Source organism: Phyllobates terribilis, unplaced genomic scaffold (genome assembly GCF_046119375.1).
Source record: "Phyllobates terribilis strain yellow unplaced genomic scaffold, ASM4611937v1 Scaffold_11__3_contigs__length_659146591, whole genome shotgun sequence".
NCBI lineage: Eukaryota > Metazoa > Chordata > Amphibia > Anura > Dendrobatidae > Phyllobates > Phyllobates terribilis.
In genome coordinates, this window is record NW_027362771.1 from 33,086,131 (window position 1) to 33,110,742 (window position 24,612).

Consider the following 24,612-nt stretch of genomic DNA (forward strand, 5'->3'; position numbering starts at 1 on the left):
ATGAGCGTGTGCACAAGTCATCGTGAAAGGAGGGCAGCAGCGATGCCAGCAGCTATTTCAGCTGGATGTGCATCCGAAGACGCATTGTGGAGCAGAGACCCGTCGGGTCCCCGCACTGCAATACACACCGCCGGCCAATCAGAGACCGGCAGCTGATGTTGACATTTAAGTCACTAGCGGTGCATGGCAATGATGCCAAGTGCTGCCTATCGCTTGCCAGCTGAAGTCAGCTGCTGGCTTCTGCGCCTGCTATGGAAGAGGACGCAGCACGTCGTGGGAGCAGGGGAAAGCAAGTAGAATCGTTAATTTTTTTTATAGTTGTTGGCAAAGAGCTGCAAAACAGGGAAATTATTACTGGAAAAAGCCCAAGATGGGGGAAATATATTACTGCAAGAAACCTGGGATGGGGGGCATTATATCAGGATGGGGAAAAAGAAAACAAGACTATGTTCCACAATCCTAATAAGGATGAAATATTCAACAACCATATGTGCCAACAGACAAAGAGAACCTTATCTAAAGGGCTGTGATTAAAACTTAACTTTAAATAAATTATATTGATAGTAAGACGCTCTACCCAACAATTCAAAAGTACAAGCTCAATTATTCATATTGTGTCTATCTAATCTATTAGAATTAGATTGGAAAGACATTGTATCAACAATTGTGTGTCTATGTTTAATTGTTAAGTAGAGCTTTTTATACGAGGATGGGGGGCATATACTGTATTATTGGAAGGGGTCCGGGATGGGGGACATTATTACTGGAATGGGGCCAGGATGGGGGAAAATACTACAGGAAAGGAGCTGAGGATGGGGAACATTATTACAGGAAGTAGCCAGGATGGAAGACATTATTACAGAATGGAGGACATTGTTATACAAGAATGTCTTCACAGAATGTCTTCACAGGATGTCTTCACAGGATCTGGAATGCTACAAGGATCCATATATCTGACGAACATACATGTTGGGGCCCAGGTTCAAATTTTGCACTGGGGCCTATTGGACTGTAGTAACACCACTGCGGGGCAGGGTCATCTGTGACATCGTCTATTGTGCTGGTGGATCCTGTGTTATCAGCTATGTACAGAGGTGTTACCAGTCATTGCAATCATGAGACTTGCTGATAGGAGCCTGGCTGAAATATTTTCCTGATACAACAGTCTAAAAAGCTCCAGTGGCCAGTGTGAAGATTGCAAGTATCCTAATTTTCATTTCTTTAAATAAAGATTGTAATATGAAAAAACATTGGCAATTTTTTATCCATTTAGCACAACATCCTGATATAAAGAACAGGTGATTTTTTTGATGACACATTTCCTTTAAATGACATTTGGGAGCAGTGTTTTTTCCCCGTTAATCATTATGCATGGATGTTAATTGCACCCACACATAAATGATTTCTGCCTGGAAATGCTTTTATACCAATAACTCAGAACTTAGAGTGACTTTTCCAGAATACATTACAGAACAGAAGCATATTGCTGCTTGATTGGGTGATGTTGTGCAGCTATGAATGCTTGGAATGATTATATATAATATATATATATGTACCAATCAATGTGTTATTTCGATAAGACATAATCAGGTATCGGCTTTTTAGTGGAACATTCTTTTAAGGCTGTGAAAGCCTCTAAATTTGTTTCTGTATCTCTATTTGTAATACCATTCACAAACTAGGTTAGAGCTAACTGATGCCACAGTTAACATGTAAGTGATAATTCATCTTCCTCAAGTAACACGTTCCCATGAGATCACCAGATTCCTGCAGCTTAGAATAAGGCAGCCCCTGTTTACCCTGCGGGCACATAGAGCTCCAGGAAGATGGGAGAAGAGAGAAAGCAGGCACTGTGCGATGAGACAGGGGTATCAGGGACTGGTGGTAAGCTAACCAAAGTCAGAGGCAAAGGGCCACAGCAGGAAGGAGACAGTCTCCAAGTGCATTTGTGGATAATGTTATTGATTAGATTAGAAGAAGAATAAAGCAGATTCATTTTTTAAGTGAAAAGTCAATGTATGAATGAAGAAAGCGAGGATAGATAAAAATACATCAGGTACAAGTTGTTAAAAATAGCTAGTCTGCTCCCCACCTTCTCACAGTCATACAGACAACACCCACACACCATTCATATTCTTACGTACTGATGTAAGAAATTTACCTTTGGCTGATTCCCCAGTCCCATGGAGAATCTGAAGAGAGAAAAACAGGTAATTTTACATTTTTATACTGTGTATGGTTTTTTTTCATATATATATATATTATATAGTAAATCAAGCTTCTGTGAAATCAAACTGTCCACTTAGGAAGCAACAGTGATTGACAATCAATTTCACATGCTGTTGTGCAAATGGAATAGACAATAGATGGAAATTATTGCCAATTATCAAGACACCCTCAATAAAGGAGTGGTTCTGCAGGTGGGGACCACAGACCACATCTCAGTATCAATGCTTTCTGGCTGATGTTTTGGTCACTTTTGAATGTTGGTTGTACTTTCACACTCGTGGCAGCATGAGACGGACTCTACAAACCACAGAAGTTGCTCAGGTAGTGCAGCTCATCCAGGATGGCACATCAATGCGAGCTGTGGCAAGAAGGTTTGCTGTGTCAGTCAGCGTAGTGTCCAGAGGCTGGAGGCGCTACCAGGAGACAGGCCAGTACACCAGGAGATGTGGAGGGGGCCGTAGGAGGGCAACAACCCAGCAGCAGGACCGCTACCTCCACCTTTGTGCAAGGAGGAACAGGAGGAGCACTGCCAGAGCCCTGCAAAATGACCTCCAGCAGGCCACAAATGTGCATGTGTCTGCACAAACGGTTAGAAACCGACTCCATGAGGGTGGTATGAGGGCCCGACGTCCACAGATGGGGGTTGTGCTCACAGCCCAACACCGTGCAGGATGCTTGGCATTTGCCACACAACACCAGGATTGGCAAAGTCGCCACTGGCGCCCTGTGCTCTTCACAGATGAAAGCAGGTTCACACTGAGCACATGTGACAGACGTGACAGAGTCTGGAGACGCCGTGGAGAGCGATCTGCTGCCAGCAACATCCTTCAGCATGACCGGTTTGGCAGTGGGTCAGTAATGGTGTGGGGTGGCATTTCTTTGGACGGCCGCACAGCCCTCCATGTGCTCGCCAGAGGTAGCCTGACTACCATTAGGTACCGAGATGAGATCCTCAGACCCCTTGGGAGACCATATGCTGGTGCGGTTGGCCCTGGATTCCTCCTAATGCAGGACAATGCCAGACCTTATGTGGCTGGAGTGTGTCAGCAGTTCCTGCAAGATGAAGGCATGGAAGCTATGGATGGACCCGCCCGTTCCCCAGACCTGAATCTGATTGAGCACATCTGGGACATCATGTCTCGCTCCATCCACAAACGTCACCTTGCACCACAGACTGTCCAGGAGTTGGCGGATGTCCAGGTCAGGGAGGAGATCCCACAGGAGACCATCCGCAACCTCATCAGGAGCACGCCCAGGCGTTGTAGGGAGGTCATACTGGCACGTGGAGGCCACACACAATACTGAGCCTCATTTTGACTTGTTTTAAGGACGTTACATCAAAGTTGGATCAGCCTGTAGTGTGTTTTTCCACTTTAATTTTGGGGGTGACTCCAAATCCAGGCCTCCATTGGTTAATAACTTTGATTTCCATTGATGATTTTTCTGTGATTTTGTTGTCAGCACATTCAACTTTGTACAGAACAAAGTATTCAATGAGAATATTTCATTCATTCATTCAGGTAGGATGTGTTATTTGAGTGTTCCCTTTATTTTTTTGAGCAGTGTGTATATATATCACTTTTTATATATAAAAGGCTAAAGAAATCAGCCAAGATATCAGGAAGAGAATTGTGGACTTGCACAAGTCTAGCTCATCCTTGGGTACAATTTCAAGATACCTGAAGGTGCCTCATTCATCTGTACAAACAATTATACGCAAGTACAAACAAGATGGGAATGTCCAGCCATCATACCGCTCAGGAAAGAGATGGGTTCTGTGTCCTAGAGATGAACGCGCTTTGGTCCAACATGTGCATATGTGTCTTTTTATTTTTATATAGTGTATGTAAACTTCTGGTTTCAACTGAATAATATAATATATTAGGCTGAAATTTTTGCTCATTCTTCATTGCAAACCATCGCTAGCTCAGTGAGATTAGATGGAGAGCGTCTGTGAACAGCAATTTTCATGTCTTGTGACAGATTTTCAATGGGATTTAGGTCTGGACTTTGACTGGGCCATTTAAACACATGACTATGCTTTGATCTAAACCATTCCATTGTAGCTCTGGCTGTATATTTAGGGTCGTAGTCCTGCTGGTTTTCCTCCAGGATTGCCACATATTTAGCTCCATCCATCAACTCTGACCAGCTTCCTTGTTCTTGCTAAAGAAAAGCATCTCCACAGCATGATGCCACCACCATGTTTGACGGTAGGGATAGCATTTTCATAGTGAAGTGCATTGTTAGTTTTCTGCCACACATAGCGTTTTGCATTTGGCACAAAAAGTTCTGATCAAAGCACCTTCTGGCACATGCTAGCAGTGTCTCTTACATAGCTTTTTACAAAAGAGACTTATTATGGATTACTTTCAAAAATGGCATTCCTCTTGCCACTCATCCACAAAGGCCAGATTTGAGGAGTCTACGATTAAGGCCACGGTCCCCTTGGTCAGTATTCGGTCAGTATTTTTTTTTTCAGGAGAGGAAGCCAAAACCAGGAGTGGGTGATAAATGCAGAATTGGCGACTTGTTTCTATTTTACCTTTTCTCTGATTGTTCCTCACTTGGTTTTGGCTCCCACTCCTGAGAAACAAATACTGACCAAATACTGATAGTGAAGTGGGGGCCTTAGAGTTGTCATGTGGGCAGATTCTCCCAGCTGAGCTGTGTATGTCTGCAGCTCCTCCAGAGTAACCATGGGTATATTGACTGTTTCTCTAATTAGTGCCATCGTTGCTTGGGATGTCAGTTTAGGTTGACAGCCATGTCTTGATAGGTCTGGAGTTATGTCATAGTCTTTCCATTTTTGGATGATGGATTGAACAGTGCTCTGCTAGATGTTCAGAGTTCGGACTTTTTTTTTTTTTTTTTTTTTTATAACCCAACCCTGATTTACTCTTCTCCACAACCTTATCCCTGACCTATCTGGTGTGTTCTTTGGTTTTATGATGCTGTTTGAGCTCTAATGTTCTCAAACAAACCTCTGAGGCCTTCACAGAACAGCTGTAAGTATACTGAGAATAAATTACACACAGATGGACACAATTTACTAATTACATGACGTCTGGAGACAAATGGTCACTCAGGATTTTATTTAGGGGTATGGGTTAGACTACAGGGGGCTGAATACAAATGCATGTCACAATTTTCAGATTTATATTTTTTTAAATAATTAGAAAACCATGTACAATTTCCTTCATGCTTCACATATACTTGCTACTTTGTGTCAGCATATCACATAAAATCCCAATAAAATACATTTAAGCTTGTTTGTATTCTGAAAAAACATGGAAAAGTTCATGGGGTATGAATACTTTTTCAAGGCACCGTATATACCTGGCTGCTACAGCTACAGGGATAATATGATACACTACTGAGTGCATTGTAAGCAGACATACAATAACATCTACATAAAGTAGCCCTCTGGCTTTACACCTGATAGTCCCCATATGCACCTCCAATCATTTTGGTTAGCGGTGAGCTGATGAGCACCATTTCTTACCTGCTCAGAGCTAGGCCTAGATTGTTGCTGCAGGCTCGGATCTTGTTCTGGGCTTCAATGTGGGTCATATTTGAGGTGCTCTCACCGTCAATCTGAAGCAACCAGTCCCCAACATTCACTCCAGCCAGCTCAGCTTTTCCCGCTGGAGTCAGCTGTAACAGAATTCGGACAGGTTACTTTTAGACATGAGAATTATTTACAATGATATCTATCAAGTTACATAAGTCTAGCTTAAGACTTTTACTGGGTCTAGACCTCCTGTCACCAGCATCCTGGCGATCATCTGATCAGCAAGATAAAGAAAGTCCAATTTAGAGGAGCCACTAATTGGGGAACAAGCATTTGCAGGAGCACTCGTTTCCAACTATCGGCCTGTCTAAGGGCTCATCTAGACACAATGCATGGACTGGTTGTGGGTCTCCTGACCCGAGTGTGACAGCCTCATAGAAATATATGAAGCAGTCATGCTCCTGTCGGGAGACCCACAGCCACTCCGTGCATTGCAGTCCGTGATTGGACAGAGATCTATGGACATCTCCATGAGCTCTAAGCAGGTCATCAAACAATCCAAAAACTAGCAAATGCTCGTTTGTTGAGTGAGGTTTGCAAGCTAGCTTAAAAATCATTTTTCTTGGTATTCTATGAAGACAGGTGATGTGCTCACAATAACATGATCTCCTACACGCACAAGACGATCATATTAACATCGTTCCATCTGAGTGATATTGATACTTCTGCCTTTCCAACCCTAATTGTCTTAAACCAGCACATCTAAGGGGTCATTTAAATATGCTGACCATAGTCATTTAACAACCACCAACTGGATACATGTAAGGCGGTTGTTTAATGCAAACCACGCTTCCATGTGCACAGAGTGATTGTGCAGGTAGGGTACCATGTTATCAGCAGCACACTTACTGTTTGCAGAGGATGATGTGCTACCTAGAACGATGATTTTAAACTTGCTTAAAAATCATCTCACCTGACGATCAAGTGTTTTGCTCAATTGTTGGGTTCCTAGAAATGCCTGTTCTCGATTATCAGTTTGTCTAAATGGAATCTCTTAACTCCTGATTCTATCCCTCAGTCTTCACATCAGCCCTGCCAATTGAAATTGCTGGGGCTGATGCTTTAAGACCAGGTTCACGTGAGCTTATTTCACAATCCATATACATATATGTGGGTTTAGGAGGCCTGTGGACAGTCTGTATGTGGACCATGAAATACACTCATGTGAACCCGGCCTTATAGAGACAATCCTGGACTCCCAGGTCTTTCCTCATGAATTTATTTTTAAGCACATAAAATACATAATGAATAAATATAATAGCATACATAAAAATGTAAACTACAATGTAGTAAAAGATGGAAAAAAAGAATGCTCTAAAGGAGTTGTACCATGATTAAATATTATTCATGCAGTTAGATCTCGCACAATAATACATTTTTTTTTATTAAATCCATTTAAAAAATTCTCCTGTGTCTTGATATTGCAGTTACATACTTGTTTTTGCACCCCTGGTGCTCATTTTATTCCCTCTCAGAGCATCAAATGTTATTTAAGTTATCTAATAGAATAAATACATTTTATCCATGGGACAACCGATACAATTATACATGATTTACTAATAAAAACAAAAAGCTGTTTTTACTGGATAAAAATCAGAATGAACATAAAAATATTTGTCATTCACATATGATTGCAAGAAGCTATACAAAATTAAGATATCATGACTGTTCTGTGGACAGAATTAATAAAAAAAATGGCGAACTGATTTTAAAAGTACCATTAAGTAATGACATCAAAACAGGTTATGTTGTTTAACATTTTAAGGTTAAAATCTATTAAAGTCGGATTATACAAAACAAAACAAATAAAAAATAATAAACTAGATTCTAGACCTCACACAGTCAACGCTATAATCCTAGGAATTAGGCGAGACAGAACAGGAAAATACCATGCCGCCTCCTAAGGTAAGAAATGAATTCAAAGTCACCAACATAAGAGAGAACATTTAAAAGTTGGGTTTATTAATTATTTATTTTACATTTGAGCAAACAATGTTCAATGAGCAGTATATATAGGCAAAATGGCCTGCCACTAAGCACAGATAGGACACGGTCATTGGATCTCGCTGGACTGAATGGATTTTGCTGATAGCTTTAGCCTGCCTCCATTTATTTGGTGGTCATTTATTAGATTCCCATTATCATGGATAGTTAATAAAAGCTTAAATGATGTGCTCTACAGGCAAGTGGACAAAATGTAAGCCATGTCAGTGCAAATCACCAGCAAGAGAAAAACACATGGCTGAGTGTCCCTGTAGTATTAATAACCAAAAATTGCACAACCTCAGCACTTGAGAGCAGCCACATGACGGCACCATCCCACCTGTCCCTTTTATTCACAGTCCTCCCCTGGCAGTCACGTACAAAACAATCTGCCCCACCACAAGTGTGAGAAACCGCATTCATGTTATCAGAAGAGAATGATGAGGGCAATGTGCAGTTTTGCCACAAAAAATAAAAGTGTGGCCTATTTAGATAAGCCAATAATTCCGGACAAGGGTGTATAGGAACGCTCAGTCCTGACTAAGCAGGCCAGTAACCACCTAATGAACAGGCATAATGCTCAATCTTTGGGTGTTATGATTTTTACGCAGGTTTAAAAATTATGATTGGTAACACATCGCCCTATATAAAGAGATGATGTGCTGCGGTTACATCACATTTTGTCAACGATTGTTCTGTGCACATAGGATATTCGTTGGCTCGTCTAAACAGGCCAGAAAACCAATGCTGTTTGGCTTGTATACCGCGGTCATTTAACAGCCTGATTCGGCTATGTTCACATGCAGCATTTTCGTAGAGTTTATTTTATGCAAATTAAAAGCCGCTTGTTACAGAGCCAGGAGAGGTTGAGATTTCAGAAATCTTGTGCACATGCTTCTTTTCATTTTCCAGACCAAATTTGAAAACTGCTACGTTTTTGAAATTTGCAGTAGGTCAGTTCTTTCAGCGTTTTTTTAACAATAGAAATCAATGAGAAAGTGAAATCGTGTTTTTTAAGCTTTTTTGGTATTAAAACTAACCTTATTATTAAACATATGCTGTAGACAGGCAAACATGTAAATGCTGAAAAATAGCCGTTCTGAATGCAGCATTTTTACTGCCAAAAGTTCTGCGTGTGAACATAGCCTAAGGGGTACTGGCCATATAATGTAACCATTTCTAGCAGACATCCTAACAGCCATACCCAATGAGATCTGACTATAAAGTACATATCAATGAGCTGAATATAAAATCCGCAGTGAGAAACAATTGTTTTGATGTCTACACGGATGACCTCATCATTAGGAAGCCTTTTACTGTGTGCCATAGTCAACAGATGAGATCATTGTTGTGGCTCATAAAACCAGGGTGTGGGGGTGAGTTTATGATACTTATTGCATGATACTACAGATCCTCAGGAATGATTTAACCTTGGACTGGTAATGACTCCATGTTCCTCAGCCGCTGCTGGAGCATTTATTCTTACAACTCTGCATTCTGCTGTCCTTTTGTAATTACTCTTGAACATTATATACATAAATTGATGATCAACTGGGTGTTACCATTTCCCTTGTCAAATTGGTGTGTCTCTACACACTCTGGAACAAGAAAGCGGAGAACACGGAGGAAACTCACACAAACATGGGGAGAACATACAAACTCAACAGTGCTAACCACTGAGCCAGGACGCTGCCCTATGTGGGGACATGCCTCCAATTGGTAACACAGTTGTCAAGATTTTCACAAATTTCTATGAGTAATAAGAGAGGAACAGCGCGACACAGCGTTCTAAGAACAGATTTCCCAGAAATCTTACTTTGTAGGGTATTTATTAATGCAGACAGCTCAGGGGTGGTGACAGATCATAGCCTAGTAACTTTGGGTTCATAGGGATGTTAACTATAGCTGAAGAAACAACAAAACTATACGACAGACTTGTATTTAGTGCTTAGGTACATTACATTTTTGGTACAATAGTATCCACAAATCAATACGGAAAAATCCCCACAATAAATACAAATACTGCATGAGATGCAAAGCATTTCTATAGACGCCCTAACTGGCCAGCACTGGCCCGCTAACATTGTGGTGTGGGCCACACAGACACACGGGTGTGCACACATCCAAACACCTCTGCAAGTCTATACAAACATCACAATATGTACAGCAGGGGAAAAGGTAGATGTAAGAAGACCACTGCGGGCAGAGGCAAAGCAAGGAGGGTCCCTGGTGTATGAGGCTCCCTGGCAGGACAGCTCACACGCTTCCACACTAAGTGCTATCTGAGGACGGAGAAGATCCCAGCAACAGTGCGGTAATTAAAGACACACAAAAGGACATATGTAGTGAGACTTTAATGTGTGGTTGTAAAGCATGCCATGAGTGGGCGGTGAGGAAGGAACAAGCTGTACAGTGCAGCTCCCAGGGGAAGAGATATTAATAGGAGTCATATGGAGCTGCTTACACAGTACAGTTCAGTGCATGAGGCACGCTGTCCCTGGGCACAATAGCAGAAGCACTTTCCTATCCACATGTTACACCATTCAAGAAAAGCTCGATTCAGTATGAAGCTTAGAAGCGTTGTGACCTCCACTTGTTCTGTCCATTCCTCCATCAGCCATTTAGCATTCTTCTAGCAAATAGATCCAGGGATGATTCAGTCTCCCGGTTTCCATAAAAATTGAAATCCACAGTGGGAGATTCACTAATGGCTTTAAAGAGGACCTATCACCAGGTGAAAAGTGACCAGTTTTTTCTCTTATTTTATTACATATACATATAATTGGGCATTTTAGTTTAGAGCTAATCTTTAGAGGTCTTTATTAAGGGGTCTTGGCTCACAGGATAATAATACAGAGCAGCCTGAAGACATGCCCCCAGAGAACCCCATGATCCACGCCCCTTAGTGAAGACTATAAAAAATGTGCACTATATAAAAAGGCCCATATCCCTGCAACCCTATGGCAGATTTTACAAAAGAAAAAAACAGCACACTCCGGGAAGCAATGGGAATACAATAAGAGCAAAAACCTGCCATGTTTGAACTGGTGACAAGTCCACTTTAAGCCTAATTAACTCAAATGACACATACAATACTCTAGAACATTTCATAGAGTGGCTAAGAGGGAGGGGTGACAGTGTAGATCTGACCACTTCACACATCCAGTCTGGATGGGAGATCAATCATAGCTTTGTCCCCTTTTTCACTTCTGTTTTGGGTAAGGTAACAATTGTCCTGTAAAATTGCCACTGAATAATCCCAACCGACCCCCCGTAGAAGTCATTAAGAACACATTTAAGGGTGGAGCAAATCTGCAGAATTTGCCAAGTTACATCACTGGCTACAGGAGTCTTTCTATACAGTTATTCCAGAGGATTATGAAACCTATTCTTGATTTAGGGCCAAACCATTTCCTTGCTGTCAATATACTACACATATACACTCCAAGTACAATAGCAAATGTGGTTAGTGAGGACACAAATGGGCCAAGCAGCTTTTCCCCACCTAAATCAGTTTTTAACATAGAACATGCAGTCTGATCTGCCATCAGCAGTTTATGGAGAAGCTCCTGACATTCATATATTGAATTATAATAATATAATTATAGGAAATTATTCATATGACTTGAATTTTATTTCTTGGAATCCCCGCTCATTCTGGGGCGGTCCTCATCAGTGACACAACCTTCCCTGTAACAGTCTGCATACAGGATTGTCAATCACTGATGAGAAACGCCTCCTTGACTCCTAAACCAAGAATGAGTAAGAAATCTAAAGAATAAAGTACAAATTACTCCACCTGCTGGCAGTTCATACTGCATGTTCAATGTAAGAAGTAAGATGATTATGACACCTCTCAGCCAGGAGTGTCACCACATGGTTCCTATTAGAGCGGAGCCAAAACATTCATAGGACCCTGATTGGGCATAAACATCAGTACTCCATAGTAGCTGGTCCAGGGTCCTAGGAATTTCCTGAGCAGACAGTTAAAAGCCAACATCCTGGGCACCTCTGGTGATAAGTAACTAGGTCTCACACAAAGTCATGGTGACCTTGTAAAAAAAGAGGCCAAGGAAGTTCACAGCACGCTGGTCCAGGTGTCACAGAGTACTAATATGCATGCTGACAAGGGTACTGCCAATCTTTATCTACTCTAGTTCTAATTGGACAGAGATGACAACAATGGAGCTACCAAGAAATACAAGTCTGACACAAAGGACATCTGTCCTTCTATACAAAACCTAAGAAAGGATAATCTTATTGCTTTCATTTCCCACAAGGAGTTAAAACTGCTTTTGGTGCACATACCATTCTAATTTGTCCTGATTCTATTGCTCTGAACAGTTACCTGATTCTGTCAGCACTACAGGTGCAGGAACTTACATTACATATACCTTTGTTCAAAAGCTTCCCTACTCCAAACTGAATGCAGTCACTCTGTTATACCTGTGTACAATTTGACAGAAAGGAGAATAAGAGCAGAGATTTGACTCCACTTACTGTAATTCCTTTCTGCGACTATCTCAACAAACAGTGTATTTTTTTTTTTTTTTTTTGGGGGGGGGGGGCATAAAACATCATAGGAAATAAAGAGATCTGAAATCCAGTGACAATTTAACTTATTTGCAAACTTTGGGAATGAGTGTAATTAACCATTCTTTGAATCTTTTGAATGGCAAAAATGCCTCGAAGATGGCAACATAGGTGCATAATCAGGCAGACATGCCCATACTATAGCCATTATCAGTACCTCTTATTTCTATGGATGGAGGGATATAACAGATGTCAGACACCCCTGACATAGCAGGTCTCAAAGAAAATAAAGATCTGCCAATATAACCTATCCTATCACGGTGAAGCGGGCGGCCCCAATAGACAGGACTTTTGGTGGCTCTTATCAAAATCAGAAAGATTTCCATTGAAAATCTCATATCTTTGGCCAACTTTAGAACATTTCTGCCTGCTACAGTACGTACAGGCCATATCGTAAGGGCAAGCTTTTCTTAAAAATAGCACTTTCCACTAGTTTACTTACGTATATTGCATGTAACTGGCCTTGGCGGAGGGAGTATAAGTGAGGGGTACAAGGCTATAGAATACAGTAGATAACTTCCAATACAAAGCTTTTTTTAGCTGCTTTATATACGTAGTCACCCCTTTTGATGTGTCACTGACCCCATGATATGCTCCATTTCACACTTATAATCAACTTCGCAGCTGAAATGCTTACCATCTAATTTGTGATATTGGTGACGCAGATCTACAAGGACCACCTACATCACAGGCCAACGCTAGCGGGGGTGGAGGGATCTAGCCCTTTTCACAGGTCTCCTGGCAACAGTTACCTTTTTCACTTATGCTGTGCCCTTGTCTCCTGGGCTCTGGCATGGCTTGTCTTCAAATAGCCCTGCTCTAAACAGCAACCTGTTGTGCTCCGTGCAGCCAAATCTATTTTAAAGGAAAGCCTGCGGGGATGCAAAACTGTTGACGGAGGGGGTTTGTAATTACACGAAAGCACTCAGCTTAGCCTAACCTGAAAAAACGCCAGCATGATTGCCCGCTAAAGTGTGTGAGGCTAAGGACAAAAAAAAGCCTTTAAAAACTATTTCATCTTTCTTCTAAAGGACGGTTAACCTTTCACTGTCATTGTACATATGGGTTCTGAAAAGGACAAAAAAAATAAGCCAATACTACAGCAAACTAAAGAAGTGACACTTGAACAACGGCTTTGGCAACCAAAAGAGCTTTCATAGACATCAACTGGGAAATTAAACATCAGTAAAAAAGAATTGTGGGAATAATATTCCAAAGCTGACAAACAACTTCATTAGGAAGTCATTCCAATAAAAACTAACTATGCCCACAATGCCTATATAGTAGTTCTTGGCTCCACATTGTACAAACAATATAGGGTATTCCCATCGCCAAGATCCTATCGTAATATGTAGTAGATGTAATAATAATATCAGCAAATACCTCCAATTAGAAATATAGTATAGTTCTTCTAATTATCTATGTCACTTACCCCATGTGCAGGGCATTGCAGTAGCTTAGGCATCCATGGTTATGACCACTAGCAACTAACTAATTCAAGATGAGTGGTCGTAACCATGGATACCTAACCTACAGCAATGCCCAGCACATGGGGTAAGTGACATAGCAAATCAGGACAACTATACTACATTTCTAATTGGAGGAATTTGCTAATATTATTAATTATTCTAATCATAATTATTATTATTACTACACCTACTACATACTGGAATAGGATCTTGAAGATCCAAATACTCCTTTTAAGAGTGTTTAAAGGGGGGCTACTAGAATATTAATAGGGGGTGGAAAAATTTGGCCTGTTCAGTTTGGAGAAAAATTAGCCTCAAATTTATTCTCATTTTAGGCAGACTCTCGCATTTGTGTTTTGCGGTCTGAGTACAGACTGAAGTGCATGGACTGGCTGTCCTAGGAGGATGTCAAGTTTGAGGCAGGAGACCGACCTGCGGCCGGTCCGTGCATCACAATCTTTACTCAGACCACGAAACACAGATGTGTGAATATAAGCACATGTGCAATCAGTAAAAAATGGCACATGATGTATCACTTCCAAGGACCTTGCAAAGGACCAGATCACATTCAATATGTGTTGAGTGACTGTAAGTTGGATGTTAAGCAGGAAATGGTTCTTTACAAATAGAGTATGCGCACAAGACATTATTTTCAGGCGGATTCCATGTGGAAACCCGATCAGAAAATGCTCAAAAGAATGAACATCTGCACTACTATGTAAAGACGACTTGCTGTGCATATGTTCAGGCTTTTGAAAGGCTTACAATACAAGTCAATGGGAAATCTCAAAAGAAGCACAAAAAATGACCGGTGTTTTGAAGCGTTTTGCTATCGATTTTTGCTCAAAAAACATCTTGAGGCTTCTTCATTATTCAATGGAGTGAAAAAGCAACTGGAAAATGACAGCTTAAAGAAACATGACAAAAAATGGGAATTGCCCCCACCCCCACAAAAAAGAAAAAAAAAAGTGTGAGGCCAAAACTGTCAAAAAAAACACTCAAAAGGCTATAAATAATCTAAATTAAAGTGATTTACGACACTTCATGCAAGAATTCTTTTCATTTCATTTTATTTTGCATTGGTCAGTATCATGTCTGCCATGATTACAGTTCATGAACTAAATTACTTTCCTGTACTTTAACTCGTCATGGCCCATGATACCTAAGAAAAGTCTTATTGAAGTAGGTCGTTGGGCTCACACATTGCGGACGCATGGCGGCTTAGGTGATGCAGCTGAAACTGAGCCAACACTGAATTGCCATGGTTTCCAAGTGGACTACAAGTAAAAAAGAATACTGGTCACGCGGTTTACCACGCAGCCATTAATAAGCAGCAGTCAACGGGAAACGCACGCCAGGGCGCAGGGCTTCCAAAATGTGTGCACCCAGCCTGCTATCAATCAGCAAATGTTTATTAATTAAGAGGGTCGTCTCACAACAAGAAGCCATGTATGGAAATAATCAGGACGCCCGCTGGCACGCCGCTCCTCCAAATATGTAGTGGCTAACATCAATTTATGTATATTTAACTAGACATTTCGGTTAGAGACTAATTCTTCTGTGCCAATATACAAATCTTTATCCTAGAAACCTGCGCGTGGTGGAAGCTATAAGGCAGAAAAGTGATGGCTCCTCATTAAAGATAAGGGACAATTTCCTGGGACAGATGCTGCCTATTGATGAACAGATAACAGAAATAACATTAGAACCTGGATTAGGAGCTAAGATCTCAGGCCATATCATGGCGTTTTTACACTCCGGCTGGTGTCATATACCGAAGCACTTTCTGCTCACAGTCATGTATTTCACAACCGCTGCCACAAAAGATCATTGCCTGAAAGCACAAGGTCACAAGATGTCGCTGTCTTCTTTCCAAGTCTGAGCGGTGCTCAAGAATACACATCAACTCCTTTCAGCTGTATGGGAGTTCATATACGGGACAAAATGGTTATATGGACAATGTCAGACATCAGACTGCAATACAAGCTCTCACCCTCAGGCTATGTGCCCACGTTGCATTTATGAAGCAGAAAATTTCTGCTGCATAAATGAAAGTTCTCTCCCGGAAAAACGCATGCGGAATTCCGCACGCGTTTATCGCGCATTTTTCGCGCGTTTATCACGCGTTTTCCACATGCGGAATTGCCTTGCGTTTTTTATGCATTGGACAAAGGCAATTCCGCTTGCGGAAACGCAAAATTAAATGACATGCTGCGGATTTTTGAACGCGGCATAAACGCTGCGGAAAAATCCGCAGCATGTGCATAGAACTTGCGGAATCCCATTGGGGACCATGGGGTGCGGATATACATGCGTTTTTCAAGCGTTTACGCTGCGGAAATTCCGCAGCATATACGCTTGAAAAATGCTACGTGGGCACACAGCCTCAGGCACTCAGATACCACTAATTAGGCTTTATTCGCACATCAGTATTTTTGTTCAGTATTTGCTTGCCAAGATGTGCCTCCGAAACACAGAAGAGGTGTCAACCTTTCAGTCATAGTTTTTCTCTGTAAGGCTGTGTGCCCACTATGCGTTTTTTAAGCGTTTCTGCAGTGGCAAAAACGCTGCAGAAACTCTTAAAAAAAACGCTTGGTAGAAGGCCTGCCATGCTCCCCAATGATAATCCGCATGTTCTGTGCACATGCTGCGGAAATTTCCACTGCGGATTATCATTGCGGAAAAAAACGCAGCACTATCAATTATTTTGCGGAAGCGCTGCGTTTTCGCCGCCATTGACTTGCATTGGAACACATGGAATCCGCATCTCTGCATCTGTACATGCGGAATCCATACGTTCCAATGTGCGGATGGTACCCGGGTGTGGAGGAGAGGAGACTCTGCTCCGAACCCGGGAACCACAGAACCTGTAAAAAAAAAAGAAGATCGGGGTGGACTGAAGGACCTTCAGTGACATCATAGTTATGTGACGGCAGGTCCTTCAGTGTACCGCAAGCTGCCAGCAAGCCAGGACGGAGGGAAGCAAGACTGCAGGGGCCATCGGAAGGCAAGTATAGATTTATTTTTTACCATTCTTTATGGTCACACTATATAAATCTATGCCGGCTGCATGGATTTATATAGTGTGACCAAGTTGTCAAGCACTTTCCAAGTGATGCTAAAATCGCCTGGAAAGCGCTTGTCAGTCCGCATGCGGAAATGCATGTGAAGAACGCTTCACATCCGCATGTCCCTGGCAGGAAAAACACATATACAATCCGCATGTACAATTCGCATGTACAATCCACATGTACAATCCACATGCGTTTTTTTCTGCCAGGGAGATGCAGAAACTCTTAGGAAAAATCCAGGGCATTTCTGCATCGTGGGCACATAGCCTAAGTCCCACTCCTGGTTTGGGCACACAAACACTGACGTGTGAATGAGACCTCAGCCAGTGCTCAGACATCAGTATTTTTCATATGTGTTCTATTCATGTATTTCATGGAGAGAATTTGTACCTATTAGGCCATGTGCACACGTTAAATATTTGGTGAGTTTTTTACCTCAGTATTTGTAAGCCAAAATAAGTAAGTTGAACAATCAAATTAAGGGCTCACTCACACTAGTGCATAAATCGGAATAGTGCAATCGCACTGCGCTCGGACCAATATTACTCAGTGAGGCAGTGCTGATCTGTGTATTTGTTCTCAGCTGGATTCAGCATGAAAAAAAAAAATCACAGCATACTGCGATTTGACTCCAAAGTATGGCATCTGATTTTCACGGATAAATTGTAGTTCTGTAGCATAGGAAACTGTAAATGATCCTGTAAAAGATTAAAAGCTGCTGATTAGAAAAACGGATTGTACACGGATAGAACATGGACAGCACACGGATGACAAGTGAGAAAAATATTGTCCTACTTTTCTGGATGAGAATGGGGCTGATTTTTTTTATGCGCCAGTCTGAGCGAGCCCTCAGTGGAACAATCAGAGGAAAAGTATAATAGAAACACATCACCACTTCTGTATTTATCACCCACACTTGGTTTTGGCTTACACATACAGAGGTAAAATACTCCCCGCATACTCAATGTGTCCACGTGACCTTAAAGTCTATGTGTCTGTTCACATGTCTGTGTATCTTCACTCGGCACAAAATCACGGGTCAGTCTCACCAATGCAAGTCTATGGATCTGTGAAAATATTGGACAGCACTTAGAAGCAATCCGTGTATTGTCCTTTTTTCATGGACCATTTGATAAGAAAATGTGAAGAAATCTCAATCTTTTTTTTTTTTTTTTTTTTTTTTATCTCAGAAAAACTGAAGAAACTCTGATCAAACTTTGATGGTAAAAACTGAGACACTGATCAAACTCTGAGGAGTAAAAGAAAATCACTGACATCTCAATGATCCCTAAGGCTGTGTTCAGACTGCCAAACTAGGCCTCGGACCAGTCATTACTGCAAATTATGGAAGTAACTGTCCCCAGAAGCTGCCTGCTACTTGCATACACTAGTCTTGTCCATAAATCAGACCACAGTAGCGTATGTTGCTCACCTATGGCAGAATCGGCAACAGAAAAGTTTTTAAAATAATTTTACATTTTTCTTTTGTTACATAAGCCAAGAAAATTTGTTACATGCCTTTTCAATTTTAATTTATAGACAGCATAACTGCCACAAAGGATGATCATTATCAGTGGGCTGTAGAAAAGAGCTTCTAAGTGGAGACATCGACCACGGAAAGATCTCACACAGTGCCAGTGCGAATACATCTTGGGAACTAGTGTTTGCTCCTTGAAACCCATTCAGACACCTTCCTATTAAGTGTTGAACCGTCACTTTCATTTTTTTTCATTCAACAACTGATGTTTGGCATCCAGACACACACCATCACGTTGACAGTCCGCTATACACAACTTCTAGAAATACTCACTCTTTTGATAACAACTGCATCTAGTAACACTTAGGACTGGAAAACTTCAGCTTGACAGCAGTTACGTAGAGAGCCAAAAATAAGCCGACAGAGGCTAAACTATTACATTACTGCTACCTTCTATGAAAGCCACTTTAAGATTTCCATCATATTATATTTATCCGCATAGAGTATATTACCCCAGGAAAAACTCTAAAGGGTATGAGCACACATTAAGTATCTGCTGCAATACTAAAGTGTTGGCAGCAAAAAGTACGCTCTTCTTGACATGTTTTTTTTTCCATGCGTTTTTCTAATGCATTATTTTCCCATTCATTAGACTATGTTAACACACAGCTTTTTTGCAGCATTTTGTTTAATGCAAATTTAAAGCTGCGATTTCAGAAATCTCATGCACATGACAATTTGAAAACTGCTGCATTTTTTAAAATTTGCATCATGTAAATTCTTGCAGAATTTTTTCACCCATAGAAAGCAATGAGAAAGTGAGAAAACGCTGCAAAATATGCAATGACGTTTTTAACGACGGTACATGTGTGCTTTGTTTACAGTACATGTAATCCGCACCCAAAAAATGGTGCAGCAAAAAAAAAAAACACCACAAAAAAGGCTGGAACACAGGCACTTAAAAAACAAAAAGCAGCAAAAACTCTGCGTGTGAACATAGCCTTAAAATAGGTGAAAAACAAAAAACGCAGAAAGAATTGACATGCTGCAGATTTGAGAGTGCAAAGTAAAAATAAGCAACATGTGCATGAGCCTACAATAATCTCATTCACTTTGCTGGAACTAGGAAATCCTTCAGTTTTTGCTACAAAACTGCAGGGGAAAAAACATGACAAAAACGCAGCAAATACTTGTGCACATGCTATATACACGTTTCGTTTTTGCAGTTTTGTTTTTTTTTGCTGTGTTTTTTTTTTGCTAATTAAAAGCTTTTTACCAGCAACAGCTGAGACCTCAGAAATCTTATGCACACGTTTGTCTTTTATTTCTGACTGAATTTGAGACTGCAGCGTTTCTTAAATCCGCAGTATGTCAATTCTTTCAGGATTTTTGCAGCTTTTTCTACCCATAGAGAGCAATAAGTTGCTGTTTTTCACAGTATTATTGGTGAATAAGCCATGTACTGTCGACAAAGCACACATGTAATAAGCAGCCCAAAAATGCCAAGACAAAAAAAAACGCAGCGTGTCAACTTAGCCTAAAAGTAAATGCTAAGCTATGTGCACACTGTGTTATTGTTTTTTTTGCAGGCAACTACCAAAAATCCTGTGATCTTGTGCTGAAATATCTGTATTCTCTTTTCCTTCTCCCCTTCCTGCCCAGGAGCTGTGGTATGATCAGACCATGTTCCTGCACGGTCAGACACAGCCATTACACAGTACACAGCAGGGGCACATTTATAAGATTATCTCAGCACAGGAACATTTTTTATAACATATCCAATTGTGGAAATTATTATCATTCCAAGATCTATTGATTAAAATCAACTTTTGTTAGTGGGAAAACCCCTTTAAGTTTTTAATTAATTAAATATGCGTGTATGTGCATGTAATGTGTGAATTCATTAATATATTCCCATACCGTTACTATCTCCAGTGTCGGTTCTTCTCCTCTTACAAGTAACATTACCGCAATTGTGAATAGCCGGCTCCTTCTACAGTCTATGTGTGAGCCGGAAGTCTCTTTTATAATGAAAGCCTATGGAGCCTCGTTCTGACGCTCTAGAGATTTACATTGTAAAAGCCACTTCCGGGTCCCGCAGAGCGCAGCATGCCCCCGAAAGTCTGCAGAGCGGTGACTTTGCTCAGAAGCAGAGAAGAACAGTGCTGGGTACAGGAGACAGCAGTGGTGGGAGACTATGTTAATACAATCACACATTACATGCACATATACACACATTTAATTAAAAGCTCAGTGGGAGGGCATCTTTAAATTGGGCTATTTAGTGTGAATGAAAAAAAAAAAACTTTTTTCTAAATTTGCATCACAAAAAATCAATATAAATTAACATTATATCTGCCCCTAAAAAGCGCAAAACAAATACATTTCTCCCACATAAAACAAAACTTCATACAACCATGTTAGTGTAAGAAAAGTATAGCTACTGAACTGCCAAGAAGCAAAAAAAAAAAAAAAAGTTTTAAGCCCTTTTCCGGCCTGGTCTTTAGGGGTTAGGGAGTAGATCTCAAAAATGGTCTGTTTTTGCCATTATTTTATTCCCACTATTCCCGTCAGTATCCCATTTTTTTTTTTTTTAAGATCCGCCAAAGAATTCCAGATCTATGTTTTTTTTTATTTTGTGTGGCCAACATGATATTTTATATGGTATTTACAAAGAGGGTAGCACAAATGATTCTCTGGGGGCGTATCTTTAGGCTGCTCTGCATGGTTAGCCTGTGAGGCTTACTGTATTGATGACCTACCCTAAGTTGCATTATTTGTTTTTTTTATTATTACTTCCTTGTTAGAAGTTCTAATAATATAAATATATTGGTGTACCCCGGACTCTCAAGAAGGGAAAGCATGGCATTACCATTATGTCTGGTTCCTCTCCTGAAAGGGTTAAATGGCGGGAAAAGGTCTTTCCCGCCGTTTTCAGTTCTGCGAGTCCACCGGATGTTTAACATCTGGATTGGTGTACAGTGCTGACAAGTCGGGTGGCAGTCGCAGGGGAAGGTGAACTCATCTGCCCCGGTGACGGCCGGTGACAGAGTACCAAGGATGGAGTCTGCAGGGGATAAAAGGATGGCGTCGCCCGGGAAGGGGGGTTTGTGTCTATCCACCGGCATCATCATACCTGGAGGAGCTGCCCCACCTTCCCTTGTTAATTGTCACGGCCGTGGGGTTAGTCATTCAGGTATCTGAATGGACAGAACTGTTTGTTGGTTAACGGGCTTGAGTTTTTACTAAGCTGCGGTTATTGATGGTAAAGTTTGGGTTCTGAAAGTTAAGTTGTTGAATTTAAAGGTTATGTTCTGTATAATTATAATTAAAGGACGTGGCCAAATTTATCCACCCAATTCAATGTGTCAGTATTTTTTATTTGCGTACTTTGTAGGTAAAATATAATTGTATATTGTGTAATGCCATGAGGCGGATCCATCAAGACGTGGTGTAGCACACGCTCGCACTATTCCAGTCTTGATGCAGTAGAAGTGGTGAATTCATTAAGACGCGCTACCCACTTCAGCAGCTCTTCTGAGTGGAGTCCATCTCCATGCGCCACCCCAGAAATGCTACTCCAGTCAGGAACTGGAGTAGCATTTCTGGCATAAAAAACGCTGTCACTTTTCATGAATTGGCCAACCATATCCCTTCCCAAATCTTCCCCACCTATGCTGAAGTGGACTGAGCTGATCTAAAGTTGGCGGTCGGCCCATACAGATGTTATGTGGGCGCGGAGACTGAGCGGTGGGCAGACAGTGACCTCAGAGGGTAGAAGTGCCTAGCCCATATTATAAACTATAATGGAAATCTGGGTCAAGTTGGCCACCCCAGGCGAAGTGGGACCTAGCCCTGGTTTGCAAGGTGCAGATGCCAGCTACACCCAAAAATGCATAGTTGTACAACATATATTTTAACTGAAAATTAACATGACTGACTTCCCCATCAACATCCATTAAAGCAGCTGTGCCATAACAATCGCTTTTTATTTTAACTTCCCTTACACATCATATCAGTCATAAAAAGTACATTATTGTAACAAATCTGTCAACTCAAAAAGGGCATCCACAGTCAGACTTGGCGCCAGCAGGGTCCAGGAACTTTCTGGTTTCTACCCTTTAACATCTATACAGGGATTTGGCTTTCAATGACGGGGTCTTGGGGTAGTTAGTGTCTGTGAATTAGCTGCTGGCTGGTGAAGAGAGCTAAGATCAAACCTAACAAGCCAGGTCTGTACCAGATCCAAATATGAAGTCAGGGGAAGCCAGATCCGAGCATCAGAGGCAAAAAACAAAATTACTCAATCCAGGTCAAACCAGTAAGGGCGTCAAGAAGTTAAAGGGGTTTTCCCACAAACAAAAGTTCATTTTAATCATTGTCTGTGTCTAACCGTGTACAGAACATGGTCTGATCATACCACAGCTCCTGGGCAGGGGAGGAAGCAAATAAGTATACAGACATTACAGCACGGGGATTGCAAATGATTTTTTTTTAGGAGTGAAAACATTGTTTGAAAACAGGCAGGGAAATGTTTTACCTCACAAAAAGAATCAGCTGCGACCTGTGCTGTAATGTCTGCATACTCTTCCTCCCCTGCCCATGAGATGTGGTATGATCAGACCATGTTCTGTACACAGTCAGACACAGCCATTACACAGTACACAGCAGGGGCACATGTATAAGATTATCTCAGCACAGGAACATTTTATTTAAACACATCTAATTGTGGAAGCTAGTATTATTCCAAGATCGATTGATTAAAATCAACTTTCGTTCGTGGGAAAACCTTTTAAATCAGGAGAACGGTTAGGCTATGTTCACACATTTTGTGATTTACAGCGTATTTTGCGGCAGATTTTAATGCAAATTTTCAGCTGTGTTTTGCAGTACCAGCAAAGTCTATGAGAAACCAGAATTCTCTGTTCACACATTTTTTCTTTTTTTTGCTGCATATTTTGTGCCTTGGTTGGGTTTTTTGGAAAATAGAGCATGTCTGCTCCCCATGGGCGTGGGGAGCAGTGAATATCAATTTTCCTTAATAACCGGCACACTGTGCCCGCAGCGCGGCTCCTGGTATGTATGGCCCCCCTCACCCCGGTATGTATGGCGCCTTTCATCCCTGTATGTATGGCCCCCCTCATCCAGGTATGCTTGGCACCCCCTGTTCCCTGTCACGCTGCACACAAAAAAAATAAACAATCATACTCACCTCCTCTCTCCTTCAGCGCTGTGTTCCGCTCTCTGCCGGAATAGTTACTGCTCCCTACGCCGGGACTGCGTGCATGGGGCGCAGTGACTATTCATTCTCCCCAATAGCGCGCACACTTTAGCTGCAGCGCAGCACTCGGCTGTCAGTGTGCCCGCTATTAAAGGCCATGAATATTCACCACACCCATGGGAGTGGTGAATATTCATTGTCTTTAATAGCGGGCACGCTGACCGCCGAGCACAGCAGGAGCCGCGCTGCAGCTAAAGTGTGCGCACTATTAGGGAGAATGAATGGTCACTGCTCCCCATGCAGGCAGTCCCGGCGTGGAGAGCAGTGACTATTCCGGCAGAGAGCGGGACACAGCGCTGAAGGAGAGAGGAGGTGAGTATGATTGTTTATTTTTTTTTCTGAGCAGCTTGACAGGGATCAGGGGGTCATAAATATAGGGATGAAGGGGGGCCATGCATACAAGGATGAGGCATGAAGGGGGCCATACATACCAGGAAGAGGAATGAAGATACCATACATACCAGGAAGAGAGATGATGGTGCCATACATACAAGGATGGGTGTGAGGGGTGCCATACATACCAGGAAGAGGGATGAGGGGGCCATGCATACCAGGATGGGGGATTGGGATGCCATGCATATCGGATGAAAATAAGGGCCACGTATAACAGGAAGGAGGGAGCCATATATACCAGGATGGGGGATATTAACAGAATTGGGGGACATTACCCCTTATAACAGTGTCAGCAGCAGATCCCCTCCCCCCTTAACAGGGCATCATGACCACATTTTTTGCTTACATTTTTTTTCTATTTTCCTCTTCTAAAACCTAGGTGCGTCTTATGGTCCGGTGCGTAATACAGTCCGAAAAATACGTCAGTTTAATAAAATTTGCCTATTGGTCACAACAATCATATTAAGCAAGCTGAAAATGTAATAACCTATGAAGCTGTAATGAAATGGAATTATCTTTAGGTTTAATGTCTGCAGACAAGC

At 41.6% G+C, this 24,612-nt stretch overlaps 1 protein-coding gene across 1 annotated transcript in view; it reads right to left on the reverse strand.

Annotated features, from left to right (window-relative positions):
• PDLIM7 (PDZ and LIM domain 7) overlaps nt 1-24,612 on the reverse strand; it is a 125,284-nt gene that overhangs the window by 82,311 nt on the left and 18,361 nt on the right. The window contains exons 3-4 of the mRNA XM_073654660.1: nt 5,735-5,886; nt 2,162-2,192 (exon numbers count right to left, since the gene is read on the reverse strand). Of these exons, the coding sequence (XP_073510761.1) occupies nt 2,162-2,192; nt 5,735-5,886 (183 nt within the window). The remainder of the gene's footprint in view (nt 1-2,161; nt 2,193-5,734; nt 5,887-24,612) is intronic.